This window comes from Myodes glareolus, chromosome 2 (assembly GCF_982192425.1).
Source record: "Myodes glareolus chromosome 2, mMyoGla1.1, whole genome shotgun sequence".
In the NCBI taxonomy this organism is placed as follows: Eukaryota; Metazoa; Chordata; class Mammalia; order Rodentia; family Cricetidae; genus Myodes; species Myodes glareolus.
In genome coordinates this window covers 75,604,164-75,630,952 of record NC_142027.1, presented here as the reverse complement: position 1 = coordinate 75,630,952, position 26,789 = coordinate 75,604,164, and the positions used below count along the sequence as shown (strand labels likewise).

The following is a 26,789-nucleotide window of genomic DNA, read 5'->3' as shown; positions in this document are numbered from 1 at the left end:
ACCCTGGGCTATGGGCAGAGTTCAGTGGGCACTTCCTTAGCGTGAATGAGGCCGTGAGTTCAAGCCCAGCTTCTGAAGAAAAGGCTTCAATGCTTGTGCTGTACATATGTCACGTGGCTCTGCTTCTCAGTGGGGGCACACGCATAGCTCTATTCTTTTTTCAGGGATGGACCCATGTTATGTAAAAATAGTATTTCACATTGATGTCCACGACTCCGAGTTACAGAGCTCTTCCTACCCCATAATCTCACTTCCTCTCTCAACGGCGGGGTGTGGGACTCCCACGCTGTAGAAGAGATGCCAGGGTGGCACCCAGCAGCTCTAACCTCTATTTGCCTCAGCCCGACTGGGGATGGTGTTTGTATTGCAATTCCTCTTTATGGGCCTCCATCATTGTGGTGTGCCCTGGGTAGCAGTTCCGGAGAAACACTTTCTACAGTCTGGGGATTAAGGGGGAAAAGCATGAGTCAGTTAATGTGGTTTAGTGCGGCACATTTACGTCGAACTCCGCCATCTGCTCTTGTTGAAATCCTAGCCTTCCTTAACCACTTAGATCCAAAGCTGATTCCCTCTCTTGCAATGTCCCCCTCCTCCAGGTGATGGATTCTGAGCTCTTTCTCCACAGCCTGCACATATACATCTTGAATGTCCCATGTCAAACCGAGATTATCCAATTTTTATCACCTCGTCTACTGAGGGATCTGTGGTTGGCCAAGACGGCTGTTCAGTTCACTGCTTGTTGAGTGAATGAACACATGGAGCATGTCCTTGACATTTTGAAGGAAGTAAAATGACCTATCTACTCATTAGGACCCAGGAAGCCACAGACGAGTGGATTTTGTGTCCAATTTACTAAGAAATCTCTTCAAAACTCCAATGTGCTCAGAACTATGTTTAAACCATTTTTTGAGGGGAGAATGTCTGTTATTATTTCTCCCAAAACAGTAGAACCCAAACAGACTTCTTTCTTACTATATTCCAGCGTTGCCAGCCATCAAATAAATGGAATATGATTTTATCAGTTTGATTAATGCCGTAGAAGATTTACGATGGAAATCGAAATTTAATCCTATGTATGGATCACTTTGTTCTCTGTTCTTTCTTTCTCCAGAAAGTCACTTCCTCGTGCCATTCGCCATTTGTTTCATAACAACTCTCCACGGAAGGACGCTTGCCTAGGTTTCAAAATGTGTCCAATGAGTTTCCATATCATTTTTTAGCATTGCTGCTGTGTGGAAGGTTGTCCTACCTTCACACTCATGATGTCTTTCAAATTCTATCTATGGCTCTGAAGAAAGAATGATGCTCAAGTGACTGACTTGAAAAGCCAGAACGCAAACAATAATGACAACAACTTAGAACGGCAAAAATGTAACTTGGAATCCATTCAATAAGAAGTCAAGATTCATGAAATAGATACCAGTTGATCACCATCCACTCAACATGTAGTGATGTCTTGCTGCCTGCTGGGCATTGTGGGAAGTGTGTGGGAGAACAGAATGTGGCCACTGCTCACACTTCATGTGACATGTTGATGGGAAGACGGATGATACATGCTCATGTTCCTGAGACAGACTTCCCCATGTGTCCTCTACAGTCTGACACACAAGTCACGGGGCTCTCAAAAACAGTTTATTATTTTGTTTCTGATGTTAACCAGGGTCTTTACAGTCGTTTAACTACACAGGGTACACAGATGAGCAGAGCTCCTCCTTCCTACCCAGGTCAGATTTAAATCGGAGAGGAAGTTGGCAGAAAGCTCTAGACTTTCTTGAGAGGGAGAGGAACAAGGTGTGTTGTTGCAGAACCAGAAAGGTTCCACCCACAAACCTAGTTCCTGGCCTCTGGCACGCCAGTTCCACCCTGCAAACATTCTTACTCTGATTTTGCCCCTCGGAGAGTGAGCATTTAGTTCTCAGCTCAGGTACGACGGTGCTGATCTGTGTCAGTGGAGTGTTAGTTTCTGGACATTTCCCTGCCGGGGTTCCTCTGAGCTAGCCACACCTCTACTAGCCACTGTTCGTGGCCCACCTCCCCTTGTCTGGGAAGAAAACGAAGAGCCTTGAGGAACTACTACTGCCTACCCAAAGGTAAGACCAAACAGCGTGTGTCTGGTTCCGCTATGAAGCCCACTCTTCCTAAGCTGGGCTTCTGGCCCTGTTTTACCTTGATACAGGCTCACAGCTTTGTATGTAAAATTGCTCCATCTTTCTTGACTGTGCAAGGCTGAAGTCCACAGGCGAGAAGCTTTCAGGCTTTAAAGTCAGTTGACAATACTCATCTATCCATCTGTGATCTTGGTAGGACTGGCATAGCTCTCTCCATTTTGTGTCTCGGTAAACGGAGGCTTTGTCAGTTGGGGTTTTGTGTATGTGTTTGTGTATGATCCATTGGCTAAGGGCAAGATGACATCTGCCTTTTTCTTCTCATTCTTCCGCTCTGACCCTAAGAAGGTCATTCTCTTCATCCAGAAAGCCGAGAGAGTTGAGGGATTTTGCTGAACTTTTAATGATAAACAAAAGGTGGTTATATCTTATTATTATGAAGATTCTTTTTGTTTGATTGTTTGTTTGTTTTCCAAGACAGGGCTCCCCTGTGTAGTCCTGGCTGCCCTGTAACTGAGAATCCAGGTTGGTCTTGAACTCACAGATCCACCTGCTTCTGCCTCCCAGTGTTGACACTGACGACTTGTGCCACCGTGTCTGGTCTTTTCCCCAAACTGAAGGAAGTGAGAGGGATTTTATAATAGATATGCATCATCACATCCAACTATTGTTAGACACCCGACGAAAGGATGAATGTGAAGTGAACGAACTTGTACATTGCACACTGAAAAGCTCTGTGCAAGTGTGAGCCAACGGCGGAGACCCACAGTCCAACACAAAGTGAAGCCCTTAAAACCCTGAAGAAGAGGACAGGAAGGAGTGTAGGACTAGCATGCTTCACAAGATAACGGCCCAAGCAATCAGTCAAGCAGGGCTCATAGGGGCTCACAGAGACGAAACAACAATCAGGGAGCCTGTATATATCTGTGCTAGGTTCTCTGCTTGTATGTTACAGTTATATAGCACGGTGCTCTCGTGAGACTCCTAACAGTAGGAGTGGGAGGCTGTCTCTGACCATTTTGTCTGCTTTTAGGACCTTTATCTTCCCACTAGGTTGCTTTGTCTAGCCTTGATATGAGTGGTTGTACCTAGTCTTATTGTAACTTGTTAAGCCAAATTTGGTTGATGTCTTTGGGAGGCCTGTTCTTTTCCAAAAAGAAATAGGGCAGTGGGATGGATCTCGGGGAGAAGGGATTTGGGGGTGCTGGGAGGAAGGGCAAATTGGGGTCAGTCTATAAGGGAAAGTAAAAAATAAAATAAAAATAAGACTTTTTTAAAATAAAAGTGAGGTGAGTGAGCGGAGCTTGCTGTGTGTGCTGGGCCTCTGCGGAAGAATGGTGAATTCTGGGACTGAATGGCACCCTGCTAATGTCAGGAACAGCACTAGGAAGGCACTAGTCGTGAAGTCCTGGGGAAACAGTAGCCTTCCGTCTTACTGAGATGTGGAAAGCACATCCCAATGATGATCAGGCACCCCAAATCCTCTCACAGCGACTCCTACAATTCCTAATTTTACAGTAGTTATCGTCCTATCTCTGTGTTTGGTGCTTTGAAGAAAGTCTTATCCAGCACACGATCATGAAGTTTTCTTTAAAACATGCTAGATTTAATTATCCTTTACCCTTTGTTGTCAATCTTAGTTAATGAAGTATGTGCCCCCCTGACCCGTGTGCGAGTTTATTTTAAACATGCTGATATTCGTTCCCGCAGGACCAGGGCAGTGAGTTCAGGAGGAGTCCTGAAAAAAATTAAACCAATCGCCTTCTACAAAATAGAGAAACTTTATTCCCAGAAAGATGACATGGTGTCCAGGGCATTCTGCCACCGGGCATCAGGAGAACCACTAAGTCAGAGGCAGGTCTCTGACGCCTTTGCTGACAGGAAATGCAGCGACTGATGCCGAACGTCTCAAAGCAGCACCTTGCTGCTTCAGTATGGGGGTCACGTTAGCCTATAAGATCCCTTTGATTAGAGATATCGGATCCTGTGCCGTCCGCACAGCATCCAGTAGAGATGTCATGATGTCGTGTAGAGCACGGGAGATGACAAGAGAAGTGGTATTTGGCCTGGTCCATTTGTCAAGCCCAAATTTGAGATTCTCCTTTAGATACAGGACAAGGAGACAGAGAAGGAGGAATGGTGTCCCTGCTTTCTTCAGCCAACATGGATTTTTCCAAGAGTCTCTGTAAAGGTGTCACCCAGCTTAAAACATACAAACTAGCTGAATTTGACTCAATAGAACTAAATGGCAAGTTCAAGGCCAAGGACTGGATTAATCTAGAGGTTGCACTCCAGCAGACACAGTGAATCCAATGTGCAGATACATTTTGGTTATACTTCAGTATTAAGCAAAATAACCAAATGGCAAGTATTTATGAAACACACAGCACATATTTTACTATTCAGAATGGTTAGGGGGTTTGGTGATGCTAACCCATGGATAGTATATCTGGGGGATCTGTGAGTGATTGATTGGTCCCTGCAGGAAGAGCATGTATTCCTCAGAGCTGCACAGCGTCCATCTTTCCTTTCCAAGTGTTTCAAGGCTGATGTCTTCCAACCTCATAAAGAGCAGAGTCCTTCTCGAAGGAACGCTGGTTATATATGGTGGGCCAGCCCACAGATCAGCATCAAGTGAGAAATGACATTAATTCTTTAGCCCTGACTTCTATTTATAGAGGAGGTAGAAGAGGCGATGACCCAGTGATACAAACTCTTGGACCGGGTACCACTGTGAACTATTTTCTTGAGCTGGATAGCAAGATTCAATGATCTGAAAGCTGAAGTAGTATGCAGGATGAGAGGACTCCGGCATTGTCTCTTGGTAACCACAAATACGCAGGAAAGAAAGCTGACAGTTGCGGATGGATGCTCTTTATACAAAAGACCAATTGCCTAGAAATAAGGAACAGGGATTGTGATGAACGATAGGTAATACAGAGGAAGCAACAAAGACTGCTATGTTTTATGGTTACTAATACAATATGGTTATTTACACAATAATTACCTATTGATTACTTCGGGTCCATATAATTCTAACGATGAGTATTTAGGGTAGAAGATTTTGACATCTCTCTAAAGGGACTTTTACCCATGGTTGAAAAATGTGTGCAGAAAAAAAAAATAAAGCAAACAAACACAAAATCAACGACCTGGGGAAATGAACAATAAACAGCACAAAAGAAAAATGCAAAGGCAGCCGGGATTTCACAGAATCAGGAAAGAGTCACGGTACATGAGTGGCCTGCCACCTGAGATGCTTGTGAGGACAAAAACAGCCTTTGACATGAGCTTTGGACAGCTACAGATAAGAGAGTTTCCAGCAGGAGCGGACGGTAAACAACGTTACCACTCAAGGCTGCCCGAAGTGCCCCTGAAGGAGAGAAGGAGCACACTGTGGCTGTGCACAGTGCTGGGGAATTGAAATAGAGCCTGGCTGAAAACCTGCGTCTGCCCCAGGTTGCCAGCGAGGAGCACTTAAATCATGTGCAGTGTAGTAGGTTTAATAAGCATTGTCACCCCAGGCAGGCACTGAGCCAGGCTCACCGCTATTGAAACCCATAGTTTGGCTGTGACAGAACACCTGTTCAAGTGTACCTTAAATCTGCCGTAAGGTTCCAGGAAAATTAGCATGCAAAAACCATTCAGGGTGCAGTATTTCTAAATATAGTAACCAAGGCTAAGTAAGGGAGACAGGGTGGTAAATATACCCTTCTTAGAAGTAAAGATGAGACTATCTTAAATGCATTGAGAAGCTCTTACGGGTGGTTGTTAAGGGGTGATGAGGTTTTCCTCTGCCCTGTAACACTCTTAGGGATTATTTGGAAGTCAGAAAAGTGGTGTCCCATGAGTTCCTCTGAACGTTTCATGATGTGTGATTTGAGGAGTCTTTCTCTTCCTCTCTGGAGGGTGATAACACTGTGGGAAACAGGGCAGGTTTGTGGATGACCCCACTTCATAGTCTTCCTCAATGAAAGTCGCTGAGAAGTACGAGTGTAGCTGTGTGGTCCACAGCATCCCTAGTGGGTCGGATGAGGTTATCATCCTGCAGATGGCTGCCCTGGTCACGGAGCCAGCAGGCAATTAGGCCAGGGCTTCCTCGTTTTCCCATGCGCGGTGGCGTGTGCAGACGCTGAAGATGCGTCTTTAAGGGAGGTCACCGGGTGCTGTGATGCAGAGTGAAAGGAAGTATTTGAATAAAATCTATTCACATAATGCTCTTTTGAGCATCTGCTAGGTTTTAAAAAATGCTATAATTGCATTTGTTAAAGGCCATTTATTGAATATTCTAGGTTTTGGGAACAAGATTTCCTCTGTTCTCTAACTCTGTAGGTAGTTGCTCTGCTTTCAAGGAGGTGAGGCAGATGGAAGATGATACACGTCAACAGGTAAGAGACATGTGTGACATAAACGTATAGGGCAGGCTGTGGGGGAGGACAGATGGAAGGGAGGGGGTGGAGGTACACACGGACAAATGCTTTGCCCCGTAGGTGAACAGATTGTGTGGATTCTTGTGTCTGGTTAGCTGAATGGGAAATAACAATGTGGTGGGAACTCAAGGGTGGTCCTATGACTCTTCTTGAGTAACTGGTGTAGAAAGGAACGGCTTCATGGCTTTGTCTGAAATGGAGATGGGCGTGAATGGAACAGACTTCAGGATGAATATTAAGGGCTTTCTTCCTATTGGATAAATTTTGAGAAACTGAATACTCAATAATGTGATAGTCAATGAAGGTGTTTCTATCCCTTCCTATATATTTAATTGAAGCGTTACTAAATAGCTTAGTATAGACAGACATTAGAGGTTTACGGCTGCCTTCTGGGATGCTGCAGTGTCTTTGAGTTGTGAAGCTTGAGGGGGTAGAGCTAGTGTGTACCAAATCAGAAAAGGGTTATCGGGAGGGTCCCTCGCTAGCACAGAAGAGGATTTGATCACTGAAATCACTTGTGATCTTCCTCTCATTGTAACAGAGAGTGTTTCCACTCGCAGCTGGTGTAGACGACACATCCTCTTCTCATCTTACGTTCTAGCACATGCCACACTGAGCACCCCTCTGTCTACTATTCACTGCCCACTCTGGTTCTGTGAGAACAAAAGCGGAGCTGCAGGAACACGACTCAGGGTGGTGGTGGTGCATCTACACTGTGTGTTGGGTCTGGAGCCAAGGTGTGTAGAAACAGGTAGGATGCTCCTCAGAGGTGGAGTCAGGCATGCGTGAGAATGGGATGGAGCAGTCTGCAGTGTTGAAGCTCAAGAGAAAGCAGAGAGGCTTGGAAATGGGGGCTATAGATATTCATCTGACGGAGAGCGTGTGAACTAGGGAAATTGGTACTAGCAGAAAGGAAGTGTGGGTTTGAGCGGGGGTGGTTCATCTTCTTAAGGTGAGAGAAAGATGCTAGAAATATACTTGCAAAGGGATTACCATGTGATCAGTACACATAGATAACGGCATCGTATTTAATATTTTATAGACCGTGTGGCGCAGCTGAGATGAGATTACCATCACATAATTCTTTGAGGCGCAGAAAATCAGGCTCAGGGGCTTAAAGTCATCTGCTCCAAAGCAATGGCAGATGGGATTTAAGCCCGAGTTCTGAAAACTTGAGCTTTAGGTTCTCACAGTCAAGAGTCTAGCCATGCGAGTTTGGAAATCACTTCGACTATAGAGCTCGCCGATAACGTCCCTGAACTGTTGTGCTGGACTCTTTTCTAACTCTCAGAGAACTCAACACTGCTCAGCAATTTCTCCTGCAGGAAGGTACTTTGGCATTAAGTGCGGGATATTTGGAGACCTAGAAAGAAGATACAATTTATCCCGAGTAGCCCTGGAAGTTCCTCCAAGTGGACCAAGCGCAGCTTCAAGTTGACGACCTGCGTGGTAGAGGGCAGAAATGGCGTTTTCTAAACTGATGATCATGGCCTGGCTGCCCTGTTCGTCGTCTTCTAAGAGCAACCGACATCTTTGGTACATTCACAAGCTGTCTACTCAAAGGCCACACACACTAGTCTCTTTCCACACAGTTCTAATCTTGTCTTCCTCGGTCTTCAAGTCTAATTGACTTACAGTTGGGATGTTTCTGTTCTTTATAAAAGCTACATTTAATCATATACAATTTTGACACAGCCCAGGCAAGAGCTTTAGACACCATTTGCCATTCTTCCAATGGGGTGGCTTTCTTCTCTCATTGATAGCTCCAAAGAACAACTTTCTAGAAGCTATCTTTCTGGCCTTCAACCTTAGGTATCTTTCTACTGGTGTGCCTTGGAGAAGAGCTCCTATATCCATAAGTAGCCCAAGCTGGAATGACTTTCTGTGGAACATTTAGTACTTTCTTGATACACGTTTTCCAGACATCTACTGCTTTAATTCATCCGCCATGTTATCCATCTTGAGAGCCAATTCTTTGGCAGTATGCCACTTCTCAATGGCAGAAACTCTCTGTATGTGTCTTCCTATTTGTCCCTCTCTCTCTCTAGCACAAGAGACCTGTGCTTCTCCAAGAGAACGTTCTCCAAAAATGTGTTTAAATTAATTAAATAATCGAGGTGCTCTCTTGTGTTATTTAGAGCAGCACGAGGGCATGTAGAATATGTCAGACAGGAAAAGAGAGTGAAGTACCTAAATTCAAGGCAGTCTTATATGCAGAATTAATTAATTAGGCAAATCAAGTCTAAAGCTTCAGAAACCAACTAGTGTAATTCATTTTCCTCTTGAGCTAGGGAAGCATAAATTTGAATAATTTGTGTTTATACTTTGAAAATCTGACATCATCATTACACATGCTTTTAACTCAGAATTGTATTGTTGCAATTACTAAAATTTTCTGATCTCATCCATATTTATTAGTGAGTCCACTTAGTAGATGAACTTTTATGGTAAGACAAAATAAAACTATTAATGACAGAAATGTCTATACAAGCTTTTCAATCTCACCACAGAAAAAGGAAGTTCAGTCTATTACTATTAATGTTTGTTAGTCTCTTTTCTGTTTTGAGACAGGGTTTCATTATGTAGCCTTGGCTAGCCTGAGATCTATGTAGACCAGGCCGACCTTGAACTCACAGAGATATTCAATATTTGGCCAAGGACTGGATATTAAAATGTTGGGCAAACATTTTAAAATGATGGGCAAACAAATGTTGGGCAAACATTTTAAAATGATGATTTAAGAATGGAAAGCTGAAACAATCCCTCTGTAGATCTTCATAAAGCAGGCTTTTGTGAAATTTATGGAAGTTTAAGTCAACGTTCTTGGAAACATAGCTTAGCATGAAGGCTGACTTTGCAGAGGACCCAAGTTGGGTTCCCAACACATTTGCTGGGCAGTCTACAACCACTGGTAACTTCAGCTCCAGGGTATCCAATGCCCTCAAATGGCCTTAGTGGGTGCCCAGATACATACATAAACATAACTAAAAGCAAATATTTTAGAAATATTTGGTAGGGTTTTGGGGAGGAAAGGGAAGAGAGAAACAAAAATAAATTATAATCTCAAAAGAAATTTTAAGAATTTAATTGTTAAGTCATTTCAAGAAATGTAATTTGGTCACACATAAATGAACCCTAAAATCAGTCTAGCTTGATCCATAATTTCTATATTCAGGAATTAATATTATAATAAATTAAGGTGTATGAGAAGTTTTAACTATAAGAATTTTTAACACATAGTCATATAATCAAACCAAGGGGGAATGGTGTTAGTGATTAATAATAGAGTATAAGTTAAATAACCATGTAAAATGGCACCCTGGACAGTTACTAACAGTGTCATAAGAATGTATTTATTTGCTTCCATCTTTATTGAAGTATAACTGACAATGAAAATAGCATATAGTGATGGTCATGGCATACAACGTGATGTTTTAACATATGTAAACATTTTGGCATTGTTATAATAATTGAGCTAAAAGGCCAATGGCACATCTATCACATCACTTGTGTGTGTGTGTGTGTGTGTGTGTGTGTGTGTGTGTGTGTGTGTGTGCTGAGAACATGTAATATGTACCCTCACATTGACTTTCAAGCATAAAGAACTTACTATTTATTCATGAGGTGGTGCACTCACTTCTAGGGCTATGGAGAAATGAAAGAGGCGGAGAGACCTTTGGTCAACTTTAAACTCTGCCACTTACTCTCTGAGTGACCCTGGGAAACTGCTGAATCTAAGATTTCGTTCTCTAATCTGTACGTGCAGATAATCATAGGGCCTGAGCCGCGGAGCTGTGATGAGCTGAGTCACAGTGCTGCCATGGTGAGTATCGATTTCCTCCTACGAGGGTAAAAGTGGAGGATGAAGCAAGATTTGCAGCGGGTCTCTACTTTTGAAGCAGGCAAAGAAATTGACATTGTCAAGAGGTAACTGTAGAAAAATAGGAGATTTACATAAAAATCACTTACTTTTGTTTTTCTGCATGGTGAGTTCGAAGGCAGGTTTCTTCTGCTTTCGCATCACGCAGCATGGTGGGAAATGAGGGTCCGCGTGATGTTCAGCTCAGTCTCTATGGAAGAGCATTCACTGAGATGTAGCTCTGACTCCGTTCACTCGTTCTCACTCCTGAATCCCACCATCTTCGTAATTCGCCTACCACCGCAGTGGCTGGCCGTGGCAGACACTCACATCCAAGTCCTCTTTACTCAGCCTGTCTCTGCTCTCCCAAAGATGGGACCCACCAGAAGCACACCCCTGGCATTGGGGCTGGGAGGGAAACACGCGGTGGCTTAGAGGATGACTCCTGACCCAGAGGAGTTTCTGCTTCTTCCAGAGAGAAGTGCCTGAGAACCCAGGCGGTGGGTAGAGAGCGAGCGCTTCCTTAGGAGGCTCAGAGCGCTTGTCTGATGCTCCTGCTTGGGAGTCTTCTTTTTAACACTTGTATCAGAGATTAAGACCTCTTCGATACTTTAATGCATTAATCTCTAACATTTTTCTCTGGTTATTTTATGTATTTCGGAGTTTTAAAATCAAACCACAGTGTGTAAGTAGCCTTTGATCATAGTTTTTTCACACAGTATTATCTTGCAAAACTTTACCCATGTTTAATTATCTTCAGAGCTATGGTTTCTGAAATCCCCTGGTGGTAATGCCACCGCCAATGGGTTAAGTCAGATTAGGTCGAATTAGTAAATCCACTTTTAATCTGAGCAGAGCAAAGCAGCTGCTGGGTGACACTTGGGAAGGCAGGGGAGGAATCGCACGGCAAACATGGCTATCAGGTCTTATATAGCCTGTAAGTGTGATCCTGAGCAGCCCCGGGGAGGGGATGACTTTTGGTGGGCTTTCTCAGGGGCAGGGCTTGGAATGGGAGGAGTGAGGCCAGAGCATGGAATGGAGCACCCAGCTGGAATACCCCAACATCCTAACCTTTTTGGGTATACACGTGAACGGCGGTAGGGCTTCCACCTAAGCAGTTTCTACTACAACTTTAAATACACAGCATAATGTAATAGTGCCTTTATTTTATTTTTATTTTTTTCTGGTTTTTCAAGATGGGGCTTCTCTGTGTAATGTTGACTCTCCTGGAACTTTGTAGACTCACAGAGATCCACCTTTCTCTGCCTCGTACTGACATACCTTTAATTTCTAAACCACTTCAATTGAGGGTTGACACTTAGCTCATTCTCCTACCAGGCTCTACACTGCATGCAATCAAATCTGGTTTTGATTCATTATTCAGCTTAGTAGCATGGGCAAGGAAAAATTATCATAATCTTGTGCGATGGGGTCTGTGTAAAGGAATCCCAGAAGTCAGGGCTAGGCTACTACAGAGACCGCAGCATCAGCAATGGCCGCCATGATGGACCTGGTGGATCGGAAGGAAATTTCTTCCGGAAAAGGATCTACCTTAGATTTCTCTGAAGTGCTGTTTGCACTGGTTTCATAATGAACTAGACAGGAAGTTCCCATCATGCAGTGTTCTTGCTTCCGAAAAGCACAGCACAGGTAATCACTGCCTTGCTACATTTTCTGTTCCTGCTACACATAGATACAAGTTTATCTGAATAACAGCAGCAGCAGCAACAACAACAACAACAACAACAAAGCACAGACCAGGAAGTTTGGATCTGTAGTGGGATAGGGTGGTAAAACACCCTTAGCTTTGTTCTTTTATTTGGTCTACTTTGTAAGTGACTTTAAACTTTCTCCCTAGCCTTAATTTGGGAATTCCACCCTGGCCTGGAAAGAGCCCTAGGCTAGCTGTTGGCGGGAACTTGAGTGAAAGCAGTTGATGAATAACTTCTTCACGTAAACAATAAAAAAAAAAAAAAAAAGGATGCTCAGAAGAGAGAAACAACTTTTTTTCTGACCTCAGATTTCCAGGCTGGTGCTAACTTAAAGCCTTCTACAGCATCACTAAGCTCCATTTCTTGGCCTGTACTTGTTGACATCTTTCTCCGCTAGATCCAGTTGACTATCACACCCCTTCTAGCCCTGCCACCTGAAAAACTGCATATGGAATTCCTATGATATTTTAATATTCGTCTAGTTTTCTTTAGATCCATTAGCTCACACCAGCATTGCACTGCTCCCTAAGGCACATTTTGGAACCACGTCTCATTTGAGAAAACTGAAGTCGAAGGGTTTTAATTGTTATATGACCTCCGGCAGCTGGTGAGCTGTGGAGTCTGGATTCAAGCCCAGGCCTGTCGGGTCTATCTGACTCTGACGCTCTCGCTACTCTGCCGTGCCATCTCCTGAAAACGTATTGATTGCCCTAAATGAATCAATTTATGTCTTCAGTGCTTCTTGTCCATTATCTTGTGAAAGGGTTGGCTTAATGAATTCTCCTAATATTTGTGTCTCTGAATTGTAGGTGAGTGATCTTGACACATAACCCACAAAGTTGGGCTTAAACCAAAAGTACAGACATCTTTCAGGCTCTAGTGGTGAAAAAAACTCAGCACTATGGCTTTGCCACTACACCCTACTGCTCGTGGAAGTGTAGCCAGAGATTAAATACCAAAAAAAAAAAAAAAAAAAAACAACTATTGATGACGGAAAATTTGACCGCTTACAAACACCAACAATGCCACCATATTATAGTGAAGATGTGTTTTAGGGGAGATACAATCTGATCTTTTTCATTTTTTTTGAGAATGTCATGTATGAGTGCTATATTTGCATCATTTTCCCTCAAAGCTTTCCTCCCTCTAGCTCCTTCCATGTCTCTCTCATTCCCTATTAAATCCATGTACTCTTATTTTTAATTATGTTGCCCATATAGTATATATAATGTAATTATATATAATTCATAAATACAGCCTGTAGAGTCCCTTTGCTTACATGCGCCCGTGTTTGATTACAGGTGTATATGTTTACTTACATGTGTTTGTGTTTACTTGCATGTGTCTATGTTTGGGACTCTCCACTTAGGATTAGATAATTTATCACAGAGTTGATTTCTATAGAAGACTTACTCTTCCTCTCTCAGCAGCCACTGCTTGCTTGTAGCTTTTCCTCTAGTGGTGGAGCCTTGGGAAATGTCCCCTATCTACATTGGCATGTCAATTGTAATTGTTCAGATTCGATTTAGGAAAACATATTGTCGAGATTTCATGGGAGCATGGTCCCTGTCATAAATAGAAGACACTATTGTGAAGGAATACACTGACCTTCTGGCTTGTACAATCTTCCTGCCCTGTTGGTTCTCTAAGTCTTAGAGGTTGTATTGTGGGTGTTCGCTCCAATATGGAAGGAAGAATGGGAGAATTTTGTTCTGCTCGGTTTGAGCCTGACTGTTTAAGCCCAAGGTCTAGGTCAGGTCAGGAAACACTGCCTTGGTCAACATTCTTGAGCTGCTCTTTCTCCCAAGCCTAAAGCATAGTTACCTCCACCTCTTCCCTCTCTTCCATATTCTTCACTGATAAGACCTTTGCTTTGAACACTCATGTTCCTGCCAAGCCAAGGTGTCCAGTCTATCTGTAAACTAAGTTTTTCTCAGAGTTTGTTTTTTTGGAACTGTTGAACTTGTATAAGACATATCATTTCCCAATATGCTCATATCCTTTACATAACACGTTTGGAACTTCTTGGCCTGCAAACTAATTTCATAACTCCTTGTGCAAAAACCCTTTCCCAGCACACATTGTCTTTCCTCGTCTCTTCAGCGTTCCTTGATTTTATTTCCTGAAGGAACTGTGTACATATTAAAGAGCAGCAAAAGAAGTCACCAGTCTGAGTTTCCAAGTATCATGCATGCTCTCTCTCTCTGGCATTCATTTTTGTCTTATTCTGACTTTTGATGCTTTTGAGATTTTCTGAAGATCAGACTTTGATGTATTTCCTATGTGGAACAGATTTTTCCATAATGGAATGTTCTGAGGGAAGAAAAAAAGTCTGTGTTGAGAATGTGGGTGCTCAAAGAACAGAGTTTTACATCCTCGATATTTTTGTGAGCATAAGACTTTTCCTCATTAGACATTCTTTATGGAACTCACTGTGTAGGAATTAGAAAATACAATAAAAGATAAAAAGTGTATCCTCCCACAACTCAAGACTAGCATCAACATTGTGTCATTAGCTACCTTTCTGGGGTGACTTCTGCTGGGCTCCTTGCCGTGGCAGGTCCAAATGTTCCAGGGTAGGAGCATGAGGATTAGAATTATTAGGCAAAAGGAACACAGACGTAGGAGAAATAAGAGACAGAAACATAGGATAGTATCAGAAGGGAGTTTCAGTGAATACTGAAATCGTCCACGATTAATTTCCATTTACTTAAAATACCCCTACCCCAAAAGATAGAGTAAGATAAAAAAAAAACTGCATTAACATGATAAAAGGAATGAAGAGACCAGTGGAAGGAATTCGGGGTGCCTTCTTAGTTAAATGTTCTGTTACTAGAACTAGACAAGTAATGTTCTCAACCTAGACCAAAACATTCTGTAGGCAAACCACTCCCTGGCTGGAATTTATAATTATCTTCCTAAGGGAGTAGGAACCTTGTTGGATCCTTAGACTTTTGTTTACGGTACAAACAAATCTCCTTCTTAATACCTGAAACACCAGGTCTGGATATCAGCCACACCTGTTGACAAAAACCTTGCGAGAGCAGAAGTTTCAAACTCTCTGATGGTTAGTCGAGATAGGAAGGACCCATGCCAATGGGCCCTGTCGAATAGTCAGCTCTTCCCTCTATATATTTGTACTTTATTATAAACCTAATGCTATGCTATATGGTGTGTCCTATTTTGTTGCTTGATTAAAGATAAAAATGTAGTGGGGCCCCTTTCTATAATTTGTATACTTTTTATTTTAATGGCCATATAATATTCTACCAATGCTGCATTTGGATTGCTTTCAATATATGCTTGTGCACATTAATTATGACTGAGACATTCTCACTAATAATAGTAAAGGGAAATGGAATAAAGGACATACTTGGACTTACCAAAGGAATGTGGTACGTTAAAACCTCACCTGTAGATACAAATTATTTCAAGGGCACCTCATGTTTTCATGCACTCATTTATTTCCAAATAGCTTATGAGGACGTGGCAACTGATTAGCCTATTTTTTCTTTATCGTGGGTCCTAAGCTATAGTTAGGAAAGACTTTTACTAAAACGGGGTAGCAACCTTGCAGATGCCTGTGCAGCTGGGATGCTGACGCTGACCTGGAATGGGTAAGGTCTTCCTGGTTTAAAGGCTCTCTACCCCATAGCCCTGCTACCCAGAGGAGAGCTGGCCTAGACTACTGTCTAACATTTCCTAACAAGTCTATCTGCTGATGAGGTGTTGGGGGAAGAATTAGAAACTGACAGTCAAACACAGAGTCTCACTTTGCCTAATCAGGTAGGGCAGAGGGAAAAATCATCAGCAGTCTGGAGCAAGAGCAGTCCCGAGTGTTAGAAGAAGGCAATTGTCCCTCCAGAGCTAATACATTTTGGAGATATGTATGGTCATTATTACAATTTGTACATACTCATGCTAAACAAAAGAGGCATTACTAGCCACACCATGTAGCAAGTGCTTTGAGTGGCCTTTTCATTCTCCTTACCTCTGTTTCCTCTTGGTTCACACGTGATTGAAGACATGCATTTATAGAAAGGCTGAGCTAAAGCAAACATCATCTCTGCGCACTAATCCAGCCCACAAGCACACGATCACAGGAGCAGAGATGTGTGGATATCTTTCACAGCCCACTTTTTCTGTACTCTGGCTGTCACTGCTCGTTTCTTTGTGCTCCTAGTGGGTCACCCATAAAAAAGGGGAGCATTCTTTGCTTTCTAGTAGTCTGGGCATATTTATGTGCACAATGCTTACACAGCTATGTTTTCTTAAGTGTGCCTCTTTGGTGTTACTGAGATAAGGTCTTACTATATCGTCAAGTTAACCTTGAATTTACTGTGTGGCTCAGGCTTGCCTTGACACTGCAATTCTCCTGCCTCACCATCCTAAATTCTCTGTCACACCGGGCCACAGAGTTTTTGTATTGTTTTATTTTCTTACTGAGGGCAAAAAGAAGAGGCAGATGTCACTCCTCTCCCTTGTCTGTCTGCCAGTGGCCTTCAAATGTAAAACTACATTTGGCTTTTGCCCTTTGATGTTCTGAGCCATCCACTTTTCTTCAACCATCTTAGAGAGAATCCAAGTGGCACTTTTGATGCAGAGTTGCTCTTACCTCCAGACCTATGTTCTGAGCTTCATTATTTCAACGAGAGCTATCTGTGTTGCTTTAGATCCCTTGTCTTTTCTTTCCCTGGGTGGAACCTTCTAGACACATTTAAATGTCCTGGCATCTTGCAGAACAGGATGACTTCCAGTTGTTAACCTCCTCTTGCAGGTGGAGTCGAAGTGGGTCAAATGACCTTAAAATGATACTGTTCTCAGGTGATCTTAAAGCTAACTTGTCTAAAGAGCTGTCTTGTTGAGCGCTTGCTATATTAGGAATTTCATGTATGTTTCATTGTTTCTCTAACTTTTTTGTGTGATGTTAACAGAATCTCTTGTTAAAATTTTAGGGTTCACTTCTTTGGCATTATCCCATGGTCCTGCAGAGCTTGACTAGTGTCCATTGCTTTTAGGATGAACTTCTCCTCCGCCCCTTCTATCACTAGATCTGCTCTTAAGGAAGGCACTGAGATTGTCATTTAGCTCTCAAGGTGGTTTCAGAATGAAGCAGGTGTTTTCTTGTTCAGTCCATGTCTGGTGTTGTTAACAACATCGGTGGCATCCTTTCTGACTGGGTGTACTGTACCACTCAGGGTTCTGTATTCTGTAGGCATTCCTGTGGGTTAAAGAGGGCATGCGTTTTTCCCACAGTCAACCACACTGTGCATGGAACACAGTTGTGAGCAATGACACATAACTTGATATAGTATAATGGTACCTGGCAAACAGCCTAGGTTGTTTTTCTCTATTGCTATTCATGGCAAGATTCTGGAAACGTATGAATGCTGGATAGTGGATTGAGAAGAAAAGACCTCAAATCTCTTGTCCTGTCTTCCTGAATCATCCGAGGAGAGATATTCTCCAGTCCTCTATGCATTTCCCGCCTTTCTTTGTTCATTTGTTTTAGTTAGAAGGATTTTGCTCTCTTGCCCAGACTGACCTATACTCCTGGACTCCAGTCATCCTACAAATTCTCAGCCTCCCATGTGCTGAAACTGCTCGTTTGAACTACCAAAGGCATGGGAAACCTTTTGTGTTTTCTGTCGTGCATTTACCAAGTGAAGACATCTCTTGTGTAGTCGTTTGTTCCAATGGTAAACAAGGAACACATCCGACACGCTCCACTTGATACTAATGATACAAAAATGCTGAAAAAAACCTTGTCAATATCATCAAGGACTGTACAGGTGGAGAGACTAAGAAAGCTAAGAGCAATGCACGAGGAGCTACAGCACACTGGCAGTCAGGAGTTCTGAAGGGCTAAGTAGCCCATGGGAAAGACACAGGGGAAAAGTGAATAACCCACAGGAGGAGATTAATTGGGGAAAGCTTGCATCTGCTTTCTGAGCTATGAGTAGATGGCAAAGGGAATCATGGCATGAAGGAAATGAGAAGGGATGTGTTGAGTAAGTAAGACTAACAATGGGTGGTGTGTCTGAAACAGGGTACGGATGTTGTGGAGGACAGAAGAGAAGGGAGAAGAAGGGAAACAGGAGATGTGTTGAGACACGAGTCTCCACAGGCAGGTAGCACTCAGATCATCGTTTGGAATTGGGATATATGCAGAGTGCAGCAAAGAGGTTAAAAAGAATATGACTGTGTGACTTGGGCATCTGGAGGAGCTATCACCCTAGCATATATCATACACAGGAGAGGATAAAAGGAAGGGGTACTTTCTTAGCTTCCTTCCCCTATGTTGTGACAAAATACCCCGATGAAAGCATCATAAGGGCGAAATTGTTGATCCGGGTTCATAACTCCACATACAGTCAGGCCTATAAGACAGGCAGCTGGAGATAACACAGCTGACCAAATTATATCCACAGTCAAGACACAAAGCAACGAATGTTTGCGAGGGCTAGCTCACTTTATTTCTTATCATCCAGGCTATCCTGTCAAGAGAAGAGTCCTGCCCTCCATCCAAATGCATCTTCTCCCATCAGTTACGATCATACAGACAATCCCCATAGGTATGCCCACAGGTCAATCTCCCATGTGATTCTAGATTCTGGGAAGATGACAGGTGACCCTAACCACCACAGGTGACTACTGAATCATCAGTTAATGACAAGTAATGACCCCTGTGAGATGAACTAGAAGCCGCAGCAAGGGAAAGGGTGCCAAGTAGAAAGTTTAGTAGGCATTAGGGGCTAGAAGGCAGTGAGCCTGAGTAATGGACAGGAAAGAACTGGGCAAGAAAAGCAACTCAAGAAGTTTTATGACTAGGAGAACATTCCTATTGTCATCTGTTTCCCTGGATTCTGAGTTAAGACTGATACACTTAGGAATGAGGTAAAAGTATGGTAAGCTTATTTTTGGCTATATTGAGGGAGAAGTTCTTATCAGCCAAGGTGACTGATGAACAGGTGTCCAGATGATCTGCAGGCTGAGCAGGCAGTCTCGCAGCCCACCGAGGAATGGCAGACAGGTAGTCATGAGACTGCAGTTGAGTGTTCACATGAGCACATGAGAGGCAGAACTCAGCATTACTTGGCATTTTCCCCGCTGGGATAATGCCCCTCTGCACAGCAACTCGGGAGGCCTGGTTAATTTCTACTTCCGATCTGAGAAGGCGCAGTCCAGGAACGGTGGAGTTCATGGCAGTTCTCACTCACGATGGTAAAAGCATGTGTCTGCTTCTTTCCTTCTCCATGGATCGGGGAACAGAGAACGTGGACTCGAACTGCATCCTGGGATATATCCTAGTAGAACCACCCCTCAGGAACCCATTACCTCCATGCCCTACCTCCTGAAGGCTGAACAACCTTTGGATACAGTTCACAGAAGATGGAGAACAGGTGTTCGAACACACAAAATGCCGCTGTGGGGCAGTTTATGCCAAACCATAAGAGTCTCTATGAAAGAAACTCGAGCTCATGAGTAAAAAAACACCTCAGAATCTCCCACCAAGTTCCAAGGGGCAGAAGGAAGTGTGAAGTTTAGAAAGGTTGGTGCAACAGGCAACAGTGTCTTAGAACTCAGAGATGGTCAGGAGTGTCCAGTGTCCTTGTGGCCTCCGTTTCAGTAAGAGCATTCTTGAGAAAGTACTGTGACCAGAAGCAGCTTGCTGTGCGTTACGGTGCCAACGAAACAGGACAGAGACAGCAATGGTTGCACTCAATGGTCTTTTCTCTCTCTCTTTGAGAAGGTTGGTCGTGAGGGCAAACAAAATCACTGCTCACTTTCCTTCTGCCAAGCCATAAACCTCAGGGTCTGTGTGTTTTCTCTCTTCTCCAATGAATGTCTCTGGTACCTTCTATTGTCCTTCACCATCCAGAGGATGCCATTTTTCTAAAAGACAAAGGTCATCTCACCAGGCCATGGATCAAAATACCTAGCTGATCATGGAACCCAAAGCATCCAGAATATATCTGCTGAGGAGTGTAAAGTCTCTCTCTGCTGACTCACTGAATTATTTAATCCCCGTGTCTGGTGTACATTGGGTGCTCCTGATAGGAAGTGATGGTTTAAACAGGATTTTAAGCAGTGTCTTCAGGACGGAGTGATACAGTCTGCTGCTGGGGGGGGAGAGAGCAGAACCAAGTTCTGAGTCACGCAGCAAGGACTCATTCACTATGAACAACGGGTTTTTCTTGCTCCCAGGATAGTCAAACCTTCCTAGGACTCTCAAACTATGAACAGGGAAGAGGGGCAAGGAGCCGTGATGTAACCTCCAATTTGTTTGGTGACCTGCTTTAAGTCACTCCCGGCTCTCAGCTCAGGATCTGCCTTCCCCTATGTAAAGTTACTGATGACTGGTGAAAAGGCCGGTCACGGCCCCTGGTGTCTTTCATGCAATACTAATTGAAGAAGTGTTTTGAGGAGGGCAGGACAGCTTCCAGCAAGCCCTCCATATGGTATTTATTGACCGTGGTGATGTGGCATGGGTGGATTTATTGTATGATGATTTGTCAACCCGCAAGCATTTCTGATTGAATGCACACTATACTTTAGTGAAACATTTTCTTCACAAAGTCTTCATGAAAATCACAAAAAGCTGCAGTTTAGTTATTTCTCAAGGTCTTATGGGCTAGTTTTTCTTAGTGTGTATTAATTGATCATTTTACCTGTATTTACCTCTTCTTCTTTTTAAAATTTTCTTTCCAAGAAATGTTGCACTGTCAACACACGAATAAAGGCTTTACTCTGAATTTCATTGAATCTGTGTGTGAGGGGTCACAGCTGGCTTAACAGGGAGACCGGCTTCTGGGAGCATCTCTGCTCCTCCTTCTGTGTGGGCTGAGTTAGGCAGGAAAGTGGCAATCTTTGCTGGGTACTAATCCACACACTCCTTTGGGATATTCCAATAACTAGAACTGAGATTTATTCTAACTTCTAACTATTGCCTTCCTCTTAATTTTAAATCAACAAATGTAAAATTGGAGCTCTTTGGTGGGGTTAAGGACACCATAAGAAAACCCCCAGAATCCACTAACCTGGGCTCATAGAAGCTCACAAAGACTGAACCGACTACCAAGGATCCTGCATGCGACTGACCTAGGCCTTCTGCATTTACGTTACAGTTGTGGAGCTTGGTCTTCTTGTGAGACTCCTAACAGAGGGAGCAGGGACTGTCTCTGACTCTTTTGGCACCCATTCTTCCTACTGGCTTTCCTCATCCAGCCTTAATAGAAGAGGAGGTACCTAGTCTCACTGCAACTTGATATGCCATGGCTGGCTGGTAATCATGACAGACCTGTCCTTTTCTGAAGAGAAACAGAGGAGAAGGAGTTGGGCGGGGGTAGGAGGTGGGAGGGGGGCGCTGGAAGGAGAGGAGCCAGGGGAAACTGTGGTCAGGATGTAAAAGCAAAACAAAACAACAACGTCCCCTAAAAAAGCCAAATAAAAAATTAGAAAAATAAATCAAATCAGAGCCCTGCTGTGTTTGAAGAGAGCAGAAAAGAGCTGCCCAAGGTCTTAGCTCTCAGCCTTGCTGCCTGTTTGGATCTCTCTGCTCCCTTTTCAATGCCATGTGAAGACCTGGGTCCTAGTCATGATCTGAGACCACCAGAACCAGCATCTCCTTCTTGGCTACTTCCTTGTGTATTGCTCCTACACTGTGTTTTCTCCCGTCTCCCTTTGGTGTGTGCCGGATGAAAAGACGTCTGGGATTGGCTGATGCTGCCTTATCTTCATCCCCACGATGCTGCTGCTGCTTTGCCAGTGCTTCAGGCAGTTACAAAGTAGGACACTGTCACCGCCTGAGGGAGGTCGCCTGACTCTATTCCTGGGTTATTGAAGGACTTCTTTCTATTTTGGGTTACAAGTATTTTCTGCCCAATGTCCTCTGTCTACAAAGACCCTGTATACGTATGTCTGTATCAATATCTGCTTCTAGCTTTATATTTGTCAGGCTGTGGAGGGAAGAATTGGAGAGGCCTCAGTATGCCAGTGAGATAGACACATTAAATAAACATGCCGTCAGTGATGAGCTCGTTAGCTGGGAAAGAAAGACGCGAGAAGTGGATCGATGGTGTCATGTCGACTGAACACAAACAGAACTTCCTTCTCTGTGACCTCTAAATCTTTAAGATTTAAATCCTTGGGACAATTGGAATCTCTACAGTGCTGAACTTGGCTCTGTATTTGTACCTGCTGGGAGGGAATTTTTGAGACAGATACGGAGGGGTGAAGGCAGACATAAGGGGACACAGAAGAATGCCAGGAGGATTTCTTGCTTGTGTCCTATCGGAGACGTTTTCCACCAAGCCCAACCAGTTCTTCAAGGGTAGAGCCTCCGAGTTGGCCCGCTGACATTTGATTACACATACCATATTATCTGTTATCCCTGGCACACACCTCCTCCTACCTCACACCTCTGTCTGGAATGTCCTCAGCCCATCTGCTAACGTGTGCTTAGTTCTGAGGCGCCTTTCTCCACACCTCTTGCTCTCTCCACCTATCCCTGGTACTCTCTTCCCTTTCCACCATGTTTCCGACATGCCACCGTGGCTCCATCATCAAAGGCTGTCATTATCTGCGGACGCTCTTGCGCCTCCACAAGTCTGTGACCTTCTGAAGATGGGAGCTTATGGCATGAGACTGTGTGGGAGAGGTTTCTGTGCACACCTTCACACTTCTCTCTCCATAGGGAGCCACTGAGCGCTCGCTATGCCCTTCATAGCAGAAACACTGCAGAGAAACAAGCAACCCAGCTACGCATCCAGCTACTGGACCAGGAAGATGAGTGCAGCACAGGACCTGCTCTGGGGGTGTTCGTGGCTCACAGCTGATGGCAGGAAAAAGAATAATGGTCCTAGACCATTGTGACCAATACCAAAGTGCTGTCATAATCCAGATTGAAAGAGTGGTCTAAGTGCACTTGAAGATGTGCAGGAAAAGATTGATATTCTTAACTCTACAAAATTCCCCATCACACAGTTTTGAGAAAACTCCCCTAAGCATTAATGTCTTGTGAGATCCTCAACAGACTTCTCAACTCTTGCTACTTTGGATGCAGGAAGAGACATGGAGATGCTAGTCCACCAGCTGTGGAGTGATGAGACAGATGACCCTGCTCTCTGCTCTTGGCGTCTCCAGCCACTCAGGACCATGTGGGTTTCCATCCTATTCAGAGGGAAGCCAGAGGACAGTGCCCCAGAATCTCCATGTTGAGCATCTAAATTAATGACGGTCACCATGGTCTTCTCTCTGCCTTTGACCTCATAGCATGTTCATGTCAGGAGAATCTCTTTGCTCTCTCTGTGGGCTTATAACTGTAAAATTCAGGACAATCTTGCAGAGTCATTGAGCTGGAAGGAAGTTTAAATAAAACTTGAGTGCCTTTGTTCGCGCACCTGAAAGGGTAAGGAGGAAATTCCACAAACGGTAAAGCGATCTGCTCTCACTAAAATGGGTTCAGAGACTGGATACCCCTTTCACTCACCTTGCAGACATCTTCAGTAGTTCCCAGATGCACAATTCGCATACACCAGGTCTAGCCTCTCTTTTTGTCCAGACTGATGCAGAAGTGAAGAAGTGACAAACTTGGTCATGGCCACTGTGGCTGCATCCCGTGTTCCTCAGTGGCTCAGTGTTTCTCTCCCTAGACAGCTGTTCTGAAAGAGAGGGATGGGGCAGAGCAATGGCCTCTATCTGACTCAGGAAGGACTGGGAAAGAATAGACCCTTCTTCAACCCATCCTGCCCCAGGACACCGCGTCCGCGCAAGCATGCTATCACTGATGCCCCAAACGGGAAATTGCGAAGAATCTTTTGCCAATTCTCTTATCTCCACTGGCACAGAAGCGAGCTTGCTGGAGAGCTGCATGCGGTTGGAGCATTGCTGTTTACCCACCACACATCCCTCGGCTGCTTGCGCAGAGACGCAGAAAGTCTGCACACATAAATTCACATAAATTACCTTTACAAAATGTCAAAATTAAAAGTGGATTTTTATTTTGGGGATGTGCCTGGAGAATGTTAACCCATTCGTGCAGATTGGCTGGGGTCTGATGGAGGAGTGCAGGTGACACCTTTGGGCGCAGCACACAGCCTGGGAACAGGCATCCACGGTCTCTCCCCTACCGCGCCCAAGCTGACCTGGGGAAAAAGGAAGAGTTCTAGCCAACAAGCTAAAGACTTAGCTCTAAGGTCTTAATCTGCCCACGAGTATTCTTTGGGTTATGATACTGTTGTCCTATGGTGCCTGTAATTTGGATTTTATTGTCTGTATTTAACTTTTCAAAATTGAGTCAGTCGCAAGTTCTCAAGGGATAATTAATCCCCGTGGGCCTCATTTTTCTCATTTTCAAAAATTGGGTTCTATGGCTTGAACATTTGTGCGCTCTCCAGATTTTACGTTCAGTGTTAATCCCATGTGTGCCAGTGTTAAGAAGTGGGGTCTTTAGCAGGTAACTAGACCATGGCACTTTGTCCCTTCCCTTGCAAATGACATTACCGCCTTAAAAAAGGACTGGCTCTAACTAGCCAGGGCCTTTCTCCCTTTCTGTCCCTGGTGCCACATTAAGACCCTGCTTGAACCCTTCTCAGAATGTAATACCCAGTCTCTTCATCTTGGATTTCCCATCTGGAACAACGGGAATCACTTTTTGTTGTTCTTAAGTTATTCAGCCTCGGCGACTTTGTTACAGCAGACTGAATAAACTAATACCGTGGTAGGTCAAATAGGCACATGCTAGTAGTGAGGAAAAGCCTCTAGTTTTCCATATTACATTCAAGCTTAGGTGTTAAGGATGCCCATGGCAGGGCTTTTAAAAGCCTTCTATGACTTTCTAAGGTGTCAGTGAAGGAGAAAAACAGAGAATGAAAACACACATGGTTGTGTAGGCTCACCAGGAAGGCAGTCATTTCATTGAACTCTTGTGAGAGAAAAAGTTCCCAACCCCCCTTGATATTCTTTTGACTCAAGTCCTGGCCAATGAAATGTGGCTGGCTATTCCTTTCCAGCTAATCCATTGAGAAACAAGTGTGTTCTAGGATCAACATATTAACTGCCACTCTCTTTGATTTCAAAAGAGAAAGAAAGGACCATGTCAAAGCAGGTAGCTTCCATACAGGAGAGGATTTCCTGGATGTAGTAGAGTTTATGCAGTAGATCAAGAGGAATCCCTGAAGGGAAGATGTTGCTCACTCTGATGGTCTAGAATAGAGAACCCGAATTCATTCAACAGGAATGTGAACAGTGGGATATAGATTTGAGCCTGGGAAGAGTATAATCACAGTGGGCCCAAGACCCTATTGCCTTGGAGGGCCTCACCATTGCAATAACATTGCTATGAGTTAAGGCTGAAGAGATGGCTCGGTGGTGAAGACCATTTTCATCAAACCAGAGGACTCTGGTTTGATTCCCAGCAGCCACACCCATCTGCAATTCCAGTTCCCAGAGTTCCCATGCCCTCTTTTGGCCTAGGTGGGATCCCGAATGCAGGTGGTGCTTATGAACTCAAGCCAGCATACACACATGCATACAAAAATAAAAAAAAATAGCAAAAATTAAAAAGACTATGAGTCTATGACTTGAAATATTTCATTTCTGGACCTGGAGTTTGAGGATCTAGAAAAGTTTCAGCCTCTAGGACTGGCTGTGAGTTGTTGTGGAAAAACTTCAGATGGGTCCAGCTTCATGGGCCAATATCTGCAAACCCACAACTGCCAGACGGCCTGCAAGGCTTCTTCTAAGAACTCCTGCTCTGCCTCCTCCCCCTTTTTCTTTGTGCATGGAACTGAGGCCCTGCACATGACAGGCAAGTTCTGAATTTCAGCTAAGCTTCATTGTTTAAAGACTAGTGAAGAACAGAGAACTAGAGTCCTGGAGATGATGAGGGCCATGGAAGACGAGGGTTGTAGAAGATGAGGGTCATGGAAGGTGAAGGTCATGGAAGATGAGGGTCATGGAAGGTGAAGGTCATGGAAGATGAGGGTCATGGAAGATCAGGGCCATGGAAGGTGAGGGCCATGGAAGGTGATGGGTGGGGAAGATGAGGGTCATGGAAGGTGAAGGTCATGGAAGATGAGGGTCATGGAAAGTGAAGGTCATGGAAGATGAGGGTCATGGAAGATCAGGGTCATGGGAGGTGAGGACCATGGAAGGTGAGGGCCATGGAAGGTGCAGATTGGGGAAGGTGAGGTCTGGGGAAGCCGTGGACTGTGGAAGATAAGAGTCATAGAAGGTGAGGGCTGTGGAAGGCTGCGGAAGATGAGGGTCATGGAAGGTGAGGGCCTTGACTTCCTGTTCTGATTCCAGAAGCTGCATGACCTTGATCAGGTCTCTTATCTCAGCAGTTCTGTGCCAGTGTTTACAATGAAGGAGTAGGATCAGATGGTAATCATCTACTCATAATCTATGCCCTACACGATCCTGAAATACTAGATAAAGCTTTAGAGAGATAATTGAAGTCTTGTATAGACACAGTTATACTTAGAAAAAGATTTGAAAGCAACTTATCTACATATTATATATATTTATACATACATGCACACACATATATATGTGACATTAGCTCCGATTTTTCTAACAGCTGAGAGTTTCAGAACTTTTATTATCCAACCAAAAGAAAGGAGCATTTTTTTTGGAAATTGTTTAGTATTTGTTCCTATATGTATTCATTTAGTTGTAG

The 26,789-nt window shown here is 43.9% G+C and overlaps 1 protein-coding gene across 2 annotated transcripts in view; it reads left to right on the top strand.

The window, feature by feature from the left end:
- Nucleotides 1–1,791: 1,791 nt before the first annotated feature.
- The window catches only part of Tprg1 (tumor protein p63 regulated 1), a 139,762-nt gene continuing 114,764 nt past the window's right edge, over nt 1,792–26,789 (top strand). Inside the window, exons 1-2 of one of the 2 annotated variants that reach the window (XM_085685370.2) lie at nt 1,792–2,090; nt 6,438–6,493. In XM_085685370.2, the coding sequence (XP_085541496.2) occupies nt 6,470–6,493 (24 nt within the window). In that variant the 5' untranslated portion in view covers nt 1,792–2,090; nt 6,438–6,469. The remainder of the gene's footprint in view (nt 2,091–6,437; nt 6,494–26,789) is intronic. The other variant, XM_085685371.2, reaches the window with a different exon arrangement.